This window comes from Pelobates fuscus, chromosome 4 (assembly GCF_036172605.1).
Source record: "Pelobates fuscus isolate aPelFus1 chromosome 4, aPelFus1.pri, whole genome shotgun sequence".
Taxonomy (NCBI): Eukaryota; Metazoa; Chordata; class Amphibia; order Anura; family Pelobatidae; genus Pelobates; species Pelobates fuscus.
Window position 1 is genome coordinate 8,712,428 of NC_086320.1, and position 11,928 is coordinate 8,724,355.

At 40.9% G+C, this 11,928-nt stretch overlaps 1 protein-coding gene across 1 annotated transcript in view; it reads right to left on the bottom strand.

Annotated features, from left to right (window-relative positions):
- Window positions 1-10,229, bottom strand: part of LOC134607677 (phospholipase A2 inhibitor NAI-like) — a 66,284-nt gene extending 56,055 nt beyond the window's left edge. Inside the window, exon 1 of the mRNA XM_063450219.1 lies at window positions 10,181-10,229. Within this exon, the coding sequence (XP_063306289.1) occupies window positions 10,181-10,229 (49 nt within the window). The remainder of the gene's footprint in view (window positions 1-10,180) is intronic.
- Window positions 10,230-11,928: the final 1,699 nt, after the last annotated feature.

An 11,928-nucleotide genomic window follows, 5' to 3' on the forward strand; every position in this document is an offset into this window, starting at 1 on the left:
CAGCACCCTCAGCCTCACCACCACCCTCAGCCTCACCACCCCTCACCTCCCTCAGCCTCACCACCCCACCCCCTCAGCATCACCTTTCCTCACCACCCTCAGCATCACCCTCCCTCACCACCCTCAGCATCACCACCCTCACCACCCTCAGAATAACCCCCCTCACCATCCTCACCACCCTCAGCATCACCCCCCCACCCCAACCACCCGCAGCATCACCCCCTCACCATCCTCAGCATCACCCCCACCACCTCAGCCTCACCCCTCACCACCCTCAGCCTCACCCCCTCACCACCCTCACCATCAACCCCCCTCCTTCTCACATCACCCCCTCCTTCTCACATCACATCACCCCCCCTCACTCTCACATCACCCCCCTCACTCTCACATCACCCCTCTCACTCTCACATCACCCCCCCACTCTCACATCAACCCCCCCTCACTCTCACATCAACTCCCCCTCACTCTCACATCAACCCCCCTCCTTCTCACATCACCCCCCCTCCTTCTCACATCACCCCCGCTTACTCTCACCATCACCCCGCTCTCCCTCTCACATCAACCCCCCTCCTTCTCACCATCACCCCCGCTCACTCTCACCATCACCCCCCTTTCCCTCTCACCATCACCCCCTCACACCATCACCCGCCATACACACAACACACTTCAGTCTCAGACAAAAATGCAAACATGCTCACAGAGACATACATTCTCACACACAAGGATACTCTCTGTCAGACACACTCTCAGGCACATACACAGGTAAACTGTGCATCAATGTGTATATGTGACACTTTTTTGTTAGTGGGGCCTCATGTTTGAGTTTCGCCTAAGGCCTCATAAAGTCTAGAGCCGCCTCTGTTGCACGTTATCAACTGTGTATTTATATCAGCAGCTAGAGCCACCACTAGTTATAAATCAAGTGTGAGTCGCCCCATGAGATGAGACTAGTGAATAACATAATACATGAACGGTTAAGGTAAAGGCATGTAAGGAACTACGACAATAAACTCTTTAGGAGCTGAAATAATGACATGTTTAAACGCTTGCTACTTTACGATTAGTTAATGTGCAGAGAGCAGTTCATGTGATCAAAGGCATGGTGTGGAGGATCGGCTATAGTGGGACATGCTTGGCAGGCTGCTGTTTACTGCTTGTGCTCATCCGATCCCTTCTGGGCGCCAGGTGCAGACCCTGGGAGTCCCTGATACCTGGAACAACAAATGCAAGTCTCTGGCTAAGTGCCGGGTTCGCAGCTTGAGGTGGTGGAAGCTTGTTTTGTCGGTGGTCGGATCTGTCCCGGTGGTGCTTCACGTCCGGTGCTGGATTGTGGTGGCTTAAGGTGGAGGCGAGTGCTTGACGTTAGGCAGGCTCTGCATTTCTGTTTGTGCCTCCGGTCCCGTCTTTGACGCCTTTTGCATTGGTGGATTTTAATAGGGACTGCTTCGCTTAGCTGTGGTGGAGCTTGTTGGGGCTGTGGTGGAGCTTGTTGGGGCTTCCTGCTTGTTATTTGCTTCCAAAATTGATTAAAGAGTCTGTCCAGCTTAGACTCAATATCCTGCCATGATTTGCTGGTACCTGGAGGACACGCGGCTGCCGCCATATTGGGGCAGATGAGTATGTCAGCCTGGGCGGCTGTGCTCTTTGCGTTCATTAGCTCCAGACAGCCTCTCAGGGGGGGACCAGGATAACCCCCACCGGTCCGAGGAGGGGGTAACGGAGCTCCTGCTGGAAAGTAGCTGCTCCTGGGCATCCCAGGATCGGGAGATCGGCCGCCTTTCCCGCCCGGTGAGCACCAGGCCACACTTGCCACGCGGAGTTGCTGACCGCTATTAAGCATGTCGGGTTGGTCAGGTAGGAGCAACATTGCTGGGTCATCCCCTTCTGGGGTGAAATTCGCTTGTTGATAGCTGCTTAAAGTGAGATATTGAGGGAGCTCACACGAAGGGCGTCTTTCCTCCATGACAGCTAGGCCCCGCCCCCCCGGAAGCTGCATTCTTACTGAGAGGAGTGAGAGGAGGGACAGTGTAGCTGCTGCTGATTTAAGGGAAATCGATAGCTAGGCTAGTGTATTCAGTGTCCACTACAGTCCTGAAGGACTCATCTGATCTCTGCTGTAAGGACAGCACCCCAAAAAGCCCTTTTAAGGGCTAGAACATCAGTCTGCTTTTTTTTTTCCTGTGTAATCTAATTGCAGTTGCCTGTCTGCCAGCGTGTGTGTCAGGCTCACAGTGTATAATGTGCTCACTTGCCCAGTGCCACCACTCATATCTGGTGTCACAATAGCTTGCATTTAAAAAAACAACAACTTTTTGACTGTAATATAATAGCAGTCAGTTTCCTTCACACGTGTGCATTTCAGGGCCTGCCAGGGCACAGTGTCACACCAGTGCAACTCATATCTGGTGTAACAGTAGTGTACATTTAAAAAAAAAAACTAGAAATTTGACTGTGAAATAATAGCAGTCAGTTTCCTTCACACGTGTGCGTTTCAGGGCCTGCCAGGGCACAGTGTCACACCAGTGCAACTCATATCTGGTGTAACAGTAGTGTACATTTAAAAAAAAAAAATACAGGGGGCTTGTTGTCACCTTTCGGGGATCTTTGGTTTTTGTACGTGGCTGGGTGGAGGAAGAGACCTTCAATGATGACATCAGTGAGGACAAGGAACGGGACATGGCTAGCTTGGTATCCAACCTTGTGCAAATGGGGAGTTTGCGGTTGTGCAAATGGACTGTTTGCGGTTGTGTGCGGTGCGTTAAACGGGGAGTTTGGTCTGTCACTGTGAAGCAGGCATAACCCTTACACTACCTGATCGATACAACATCATACCTGATGTTTTAAAGCACGTTATTCCAAACAATTTAGGAATTTTAGGTGATTTATGCCCTTTATGGATTAAAACCAGACTCTGCATCAACTATGTAATTTTCCATGGGAGTTTTGCCCTGGATCCCCCTCCGGCATGCCACAGTCCAGGTGTTAGTCCCCTTGAAACAACTTTTCCATCACTATTGTGGCCAGAAAGAGTCACTGTGGGTTTTAAAATTCGCCTGCCTATTGAAGTCTATGGCGGTTCGCCCGGTTCGCCCGTTCGCGAACATTTGCGGAAGTTCGCGTTCGCCGTTTGCGAACAGAAAATTTTATGTTCGCGACATCACTATTCCTGAGAAAACTTTGTCCATTGCTCATGAGCAATGACCTCCAGTTCAATACATTTTTTGTGTTTGTGTGCTTCAACCGCCTTCTTCAAATCCCACCAGAGATTCTTTTTTATGGGCTTCAAGTCAGGTGACTGTGATGGCCACCGTAGAATTTTCCAGGACTTCTTCTGCAACCAAGCCTTGGTGGAATTTGAGAAAGTCCAAAGACGCCCAAGCTTCAGCTTCCTCACAGATGGCATGACGTTTCCTCCTAGGATATCCTGATACTTCAATGAATCCACCTTGCCTTCCACATGCTGCATGTTTCCAGTGTCCCAGATCATCACTGAGCCACCACCGTGCTTAACTGTAGGCAGCGTGTTCTTTCTTCTATGCTTCATTCTTCTTCCTCCAGACATACCGCTCATCCATTGGGCCAAAAAGATACAGTTTTGTTTCATGGCTCCACACAACAGAATCCCAAAACGTCTGTGGCTTATATGATTTTTCATATTAGTGACGATTTTTAAGGTGCTTCTGGGTCAGTAGTGGTGTACTTCTGGCTTAGAAACGTTCTCGTTCAGTATGTGCCTTACTGTGCTCACCTGGTAAAACCTCAATGCCTGTTACCACTAAGGCTTGCTGCAGGTCGCGTGTTTTTCACAACTTGATTTCTCAGAAATCTGGTTGCAGTTATTAATAGCTTTCTTTTTCTGCCCTGTCCAGGTAGTGTAATCACTGTTCCTTCAACTTGGAATTTGCAAACTATGCAAGAGTCTCTAGGAACATTTAGTGCCTTTGCTATCTTTTTGTATCCTGCTCCTTGTTTGTAAAGAGCGATTATCTCTTCCTTTAACTTTGTAGATCATTCTTTTGACTTAGCCATATTTCTAACATGCAGTCAAATGTTAAGAATTTCAAAGAAGAATTCTTAGGCACGTAAACTCCATAACAAAATGTAATAACTCAACACCTGTGGCATACCTTGTCAGGAATTTTCATAGTACTGACTCATCTAACCTCTCTTTCCAAATTCTGGAACGTATTCATCTAAACACTGGAAAGGGAAATTTCAATCTAATGCTGTAAAGATGGATACATGAATTAAAAACGTTGGCACCACATGGATTGAACGAAGAATTCAATTTTACTCCATTCACCCATGATTAACATAATTAGTTGTATTCTTCTTAAGTAGTACAAATCTCATTGGATCCCTGACCAAATATTTGCTGTTGAAATAATGACGTACAAGATCCATTTGATATAATGTGAAATACATACAACTGTAGATTTCTAATTGAACACTTTGAAATGTCGTCCTTTCGCGGATCCTTGTATTAGAAGTCTCCATTGTCCAATAATCTCACAAGTCAGCTTTAAAATTGAACAATATTGTCTTTTTTTTATTTTACTAAGTGGAATACAAATATTGCAATTACCCATTCATACGGGGATAAGCTCTTCTTACTTGTAATATCGTTTGACAAAGGTATTTACCACATAACCAACATTGGTTAACCCAAACTCTGGGTACATTACTATTATATATATTTCTTTATTATTAATAATTTTGTTATTGATTTAATCTTTTCCCTAGTAATTTTTATTTTTTTATTTTTCTCCATTGAGAGTATTATGTGTAGACTGCCATGACACCTCATGTGCTACTCTCTTTAGCAACACTCACGATCATTAAGCCTCAATCTACAGTGCAAATATGCAGCTTAACCTTACACTAAACTTTATAATGATGATTCATTCAACTATCGAAAGGCAAAATCAATACCAAAATGGATACCCTGAACATTACACTCACGGTCTGAGATTCCAATATTATTTAGTTACATTTATCTGTTTATCCTGTTTATCTCACATTCTACCTATATCAATTAGTGGCCATGAGATTATCTATCGGTATTCTCATGGTCACTTTAAAGTATATGCCATCTTGTCAATAGTATCTACTATTGCTAAATAACTAATAATGTTTCTTTATAAAAATTAAATCAGATTGACCTAGATACTAACCATAATGAAACATAATGGCTATAATTAATTATAACACTAACCATCACTCTGAACCAAAACGTATCCTTTGTGGTCCAAATCCTACAAATACCAAATGTGAGAGCATCTATTTTATCTTGTTTCTTATCATTTCCATATTTACTTTGTGCTCCTACAGGTGGAATTATAAATGAATGTCTATGAACATCTATCCGATCCACTTACAGACACAGGCGTAGTAGTAGGGGTTAATTTAGTTACAACGGTGTCATTATTGACAAACCTCCCCCACCACCCCTACCACTGGCTAACACAATAAATGTGTTCACCCAATCACCGACAATTTTAACGTTTAAAATACTGCCACTTATTTGTGTCTGGTTCCCCTCTGATGAGCCACCCTGGCGAAACGCGCATGTCAGAGGCTCAGGACGCTCACTCGTTGTACTTTTGGTGTTAGCATCAACTACTAATCTTACTATAGACAGCCGACAATACGAGTAGTAGCTTCCTTGCGTTATATGGTTGCACAGTCCTCTAGATACTTTGTATCATTTTAGTATCCGTTTGAATCTTAGACTATTGGGGCTGCAGCGGGAGGCGATATAACAGAGTAGGATTTTCTTAAGGGGTGACCTCAAAGGCACATTAGTCTCTTAATATGAGATATACCTTTAGGACATTATTCCCCTTTCCTCTATACCCTCGAAGCCTTTATAATCTAACAACTAGGACAGCATTGTATTTAATATTAACTGCATATTTTGATCACTTCTAGGATCCTAGTGTCACATTCCTGCTGTATAACGAAGGTCTGCCTCAACAGAGAGGACTGTACTTTCCATTTTGTTTTTACATTTTTCTTCACTTTTGCATATTTTTATGATACTCAAGATACTGATTAAAAGTTAAGTTTTAGTTACACTCTCACATCAAGGGAACACATTTTTGGTAGACTTTTTCTTTTCTTTTTGAACTTTGATGTTCGCCATTTAGGGGTTACCCCCCACCCCCCTTTTTTTTCTTACTACCAGAGTGTTTCCTTTTTTCATATAAGAGGCTCGTTTTTTTCTTTGTCTCTATTTGCAGTTAAACCCCCAGCCAGTTCGGGTTTTTCGAGTGCTCCAATTGAAGCGCACCTGGTGCAACAAATGGAGCCCTCGATTAGTTGCGTTGCGTGTGCTTGAGACAACACCTGTTTTGCATATTTTTGATGTTGTGAGTTGAATAATTTCGAGATGGAGAAGTCATTGTTTGTTGCATTTTCAGTTGAATTTGGGAAAACCACTTGATGCATTTTTTGTGTTGAGCTATTTCAATTGCTTTTGTTTGATTTGTTCATTGCAAACAGCTGATAGTCTGTACATTTTTACAATAAACCTGATTTTCAGTGGGAATTTAATAATTTTTATTAAACTGTATCAGAACATTTTGTTTTGGGCACCTACAGACATATGATCTTATACAGGCTATTCCAGTGCATGCTGGGAAACATCATAATACCAGTGCATGCTGATTCTACTAGGGCATGTTGGGAAATATCATACTAGTACTGCATGCTGGGAAATATCCCACTAGTGCATTATGGGAAATATCAGAAGACAGATTAAGGAAATGTCTTTTGAAGAATGCTGTAAAAACTGTTGGAGAGCATTAAAAATGTTAAAGAACATTCCAAGCACCATCACCACTTCAGTCTGCTGTATTTTTACAGCTTATCATATTATTACAGCTTATTGTATCAGAACAGCTTATTGTATCAGAACAGCTTCTTTTAATAGACAATTAAGGGTATTATTACAGCTCATTATATTAATACAGCTCATTATATTATTACAGCTCATTATATTAATACAGCTCATTATATTTTTACAGTTTTTTGTATTATTACAACTTATTGTACTGTTACAGCTTGGTGTATTATTACAGATCATTGTATTTTTACAGCTCATTATATTTTTACAGCTCACTATAGTTTTACAGCTTTTTGTATTATTACAGTTCATTGTATTATTACAGCTCATTGTATTATTACCGCTTATTGTATTATTACAGCTCAGTGTATTATTACAGCTCATTGTATTATTACCGCTTATTGTATTATTACAGCTCATTGTATTATTACCGCTTATTGTATTATTACAGCTCAGTGCATTATTACAGCTCAGTGTATTATTACAGCTCAGTGTATTATTACAGCTTATTATATTATTACAGCTTGGTGTATTATTACAGATCATTGTATTTTTACAGCTCATTATATTTTTACAGCTCACTATAGTTTTACAGCTTTTTGTATTATTACAGCACATTGTATTATTACAGCTCATTATATTAATACAGCTCATTATAGTTTTACAGCTTTTTGTATTATTACAGTTCATTGTATTATTACAGCTCATTGTATTATTACCGCTTATTGTATTATTACAGCTCAGTGTATTATTACAGCTCATTGTATTATTACCGCTTATTGTATTATTACAGCTCAGTGTATTATTACAGCTCATTGTATTATTACCGCTTATTGTATTATTACAGCTCAGTGTATTATTACAGCTCATTGTATTATTACTGCTTATTGTATTATTACAGCTCATTGTATTATTACTGCTTATTGCATTATTACAGCTTAGTGTATTATTACAGTTCATTGTATTATTACTGCTTATTGTATTATTACAGCTCATTGTATTATTACCGCTTATTGTATTATTACAGCTCAGTGTATTATTACAGCTCATTGTATTATTACCGCTTATTGTATTATTACAGCTCAGTGTATTATTACAGCTCATTGTATTATTACCGCTTATTGTATTATTACAGCTCAGTGTATTATTACAGCTCATTGTATTATTACTGCTTATTGTATTATTACAGCTCATTGTATTATTACTGCTTATTGCATTATTACAGCTCAGTGTATTATTACAGTTCATTGTATTATTACTGCTTATTGTATTATTACAGCTCATTGTATTATTACTGCTTATTATATTATTACAGCTCATTGTATTATTACCGCTTATTGTATTATTACAGCTCAGTGTATTATTACAGCTCATTGTATTATTACAGCTCATTGTATTAATACAGCTCATTATAGTTTTACAGCTTTTTGTATTATTACAGTTCATTGTATTATTACAGCTCATTGTATTATTACCGCTTATTGCATTATTACAGCTCAGTGTATTATTACAGCTCATTGTATTATTACCGCTTATTGTATTATTACAGCTCAGTGTATTATTACAGCTCATTGTATTATTACCGCTTATTGTATTATTACAGCTCAGTGTATTATTACAGCTCATTGTATTATTACAGCTTGGTGTATTATTACAGATCATTGTATTATTACAGCTCATTATATTTTTACAGCTCACTATAGTTTTACAGCTTTTTGTATTATTACAGTTCATTGTATTATTACAGCTCATTGTATTATTACCGCTTATTGTATTATTACAGCTCAGTGTATTATTACAGCTCAGTGTATTATTACAGTTCATTGTATTATTACTGCTTATTGTATTATTACAGCTCAGTGTATTATTACAGCTCATTGTATTATTACTGCTTATTATATTATTACAGCTTATTGTATTATTACAGCTCATTGTATTATTACAGCTCATTGTATTATTACAGCTCATTATATTAATACAGCTCATTATAGTTTTACAGCTTTTTGTATTATTACAGTTCATTGTATTATTACAGCTCATTGTATTATTACCGCTTATTGTATTATTACAGCTCAGTGTATTATTACAGCTCATTGTATTATTACCGCTTATTGTATTATTACAGCTCAGTGTATTATTACAGCTCATTGTATTAGTACAGCTCATTGTATTGTTACTGCTTATTGTATTATTACAGCTCAGTGTATTATTACAGCTCATTGTATTATTACCACTTATTGTATTATTACAGCTCAGTGTATTATTACAGTTTATTGTATCATTACCGCTTATTGTATTATTACAGCTCAGTGTATTATTACAGCTTATTGTATTATTACCGCTTATTGTATTATTACAGCTCAGTGTATTATTACAGCTCATTGTATTATTACTGCTTATTGTATTATTACAGCTCATTGTATTATTACTGCTTATTGTATTATTACAGCTATGTGTATTATTACAGCTCATTGTATTATTACAGCTCAGTGTATTATTACAGCTCATTGTATTATTACTGCTTATTGTATTATTACAGCTCATTGTATTATATAAAGTGGGGAAAGAACAAACACAAGGGAGAATATAAACAGAGCAAATAAATGGGGAGATATATTTACTGAAGCAGAAAGTGGAGGAAGTTCTAAGGGAGAAAGTCATTGTAACTGGACAAAGTGAGCAGAGACAACACAAGGGGTTAAAATAAACCCAAACTAGGAGAAACACAAACATGGTACGAATAGCAAGAACATGGTACGAATAGCAAGAACATGGTACGAATAGCAAGAACATGATACGAATAGCAAGAACAGGGTACGAATAGCAAGAACGGACGAGAGCTCAAACTGAGAGACTGGAAGAGACTGGAAACATGGCAGAAAAAGGAAACATTCAATGCGGCATCGCAGGACACATTCCATCGGGATTTTTAAAATCGATTCATTCATCCCAAGCAGATAAAATACAAATTGCAGCGTAAACAGGCTCCCAATATGCTCAACGGTAGATGTTTCGTGCGTAACTACGACTTCACCAACACAGAGAGAATCTTCCAATATTGGACTAAAAATCTCAATTCACCATTAATTCACTTTGACATGGTTTGTTCTGGGCCCCAAAATATCTAACGCTGGTTAACAAAATGGAACTCTCGTTTACGGTTATTCGCTCTCCAGCACTCTAAACACCAAGGAGCGGTCTCGACATTGTGTGTATTGCCCTTTTACTATTCTTATCAATTATATAGCACCAACATAGTCTGCAGCGTAGCATACAAGACAGGCACATCACTAAGCGCACATGCCATCTGCCAGTAAACCTAGAGAGACTCACCTGTTGGGATAATGGCCAGCAGGACGCACAGGTAGGAATAGCTGGACATGGTGTGAGAGATGCCGCCTGTTAGTAAATACAGATAGGGATGGGATACTCTCTCTGTGTGTAATGAACTCACACCTTGAGTCTCTCAACAAAGAATTCATGACAAGACAAGCCGTTATGAGGTAAACCAGTTTATTCACGTTGGGTGTGTTTCGGGGATTTTCTGCTCAGAGGGTGGAGGTGACTGGGGCCAGATGTGAGTTTTAGGAAGTGGGCAGGTTCAATGTTTTCAGGACACAATATGGTGCCCAATGCACAAGAACATTCTGTTAGAGAGATTTAAATCCGAGCAGATCAGGGACACATGGGGGATTGAGAAAGAACAGGACGGGATGGGTTTCTTAATATTAAAGTGACTCTATTGGCACCCAAACCTCTATATGTCTGTTTAACCCTAATACTGAAAACATTTCCATTTAATAGATACATGGCTGCAGCAATGCTTCTATTGCCGGGTTAGCATGCCTCTAGCGGCTCTCTGAACTCAGCTGACCAATCACATGGTCTCCGCTTGATTGGCGCAGCATGGCGTTTATCTGCACATGCACACTAGACTCCTAATGTTTCCCTATGGGAATACACTGGATTGGCTGAGATCATCAACATTGATAATCTCAGCTAAAATGTCATAGAAACCAATGCGGCAAGAGTTGAAACAGTGGCGGATTCAGAGCCTGATCTCGGGAGGGGCACTTGTAGATTATTTAAAGAAATAATCCAGGCACAATAACCACTACAGCTCAGTGTAGTAGTTATGGCGCCAGTAGTGCCAGGATCCCATCCCAGAGTAAGTAGTCAAACCGTTTAAGAACAGTTTGACAACTTACCTGGGGTCTGCTGGGATATAGGGCATAGGAGCAGTGGTATGTGTTAGGGGTGAAGTGTGTGTGAAAGGTGCAGTGTGTGTGTGTGAGTGGTGAAGTGTGTGTGCCTGAGGGCGGCAGTGTATGTCAGGGATGCAGTGTGTGTGTTAGGGGGCAGTGTATGTGTGGGGCAGTGTGTGTGTGTGAGAGAGCTGCAGTGTGTGTGTGTGTGTGTGTGTGAGCGGTGTAGTGTGTTTGGGGAAGTGTGTGTAGTGTGTGTATGGGGGCAGTGTGTGTATGGGGGCAGTGTTGGTGGGGCAGTGTGTGCATGGGGGCAGTGTGTGCATGGGGGCAGTGTGTGTAGTGTGTGTATAGGGGCAGTGTTTGTGGGGCAGTGTGTGTAGTGTGTGTATGGGGGGGCAGTGTATGTATGGGGGCAGTGTTTGTGGGGCAGTGTGTATAGTGTGTGTATGGGGGGCAGTGTGTGTAGTGTGTGTATCGGGACAGTGTGTGTATGGGGGCAGTGTTTGTGGGGCAGTGTGTGTAGTGTGTATATGGGGGCAGTGTTTGTATGGGGGCAGTGTTTGTGGGGCAGTGTGTGTAGTGTGTGTATGGGAGGCAGTGTGTGTATAGGGGCAGTGTGTATAGTGTGTGTATGGGGGCAGTGTGTATAGTGTGTGTATGGGGCAGTGTGTGTAGTGTATGTATGGGGGCAGTGTTTGTGGGGCAGTGTGTGTAGTGTGTGTATGGGGGGCAGTGTGTGTATGGGGGCAGTGTGTATAGTGTGTGTATGGGGCAGTGTGTGTAGTGTATGTATGGGGGCAGTGTGTGTGGGGGCAGTGTGTGTAGTGTGTATGGGAGGCAGTGTGTGTATAGGGGCAGTGTGTATAGTGTGTG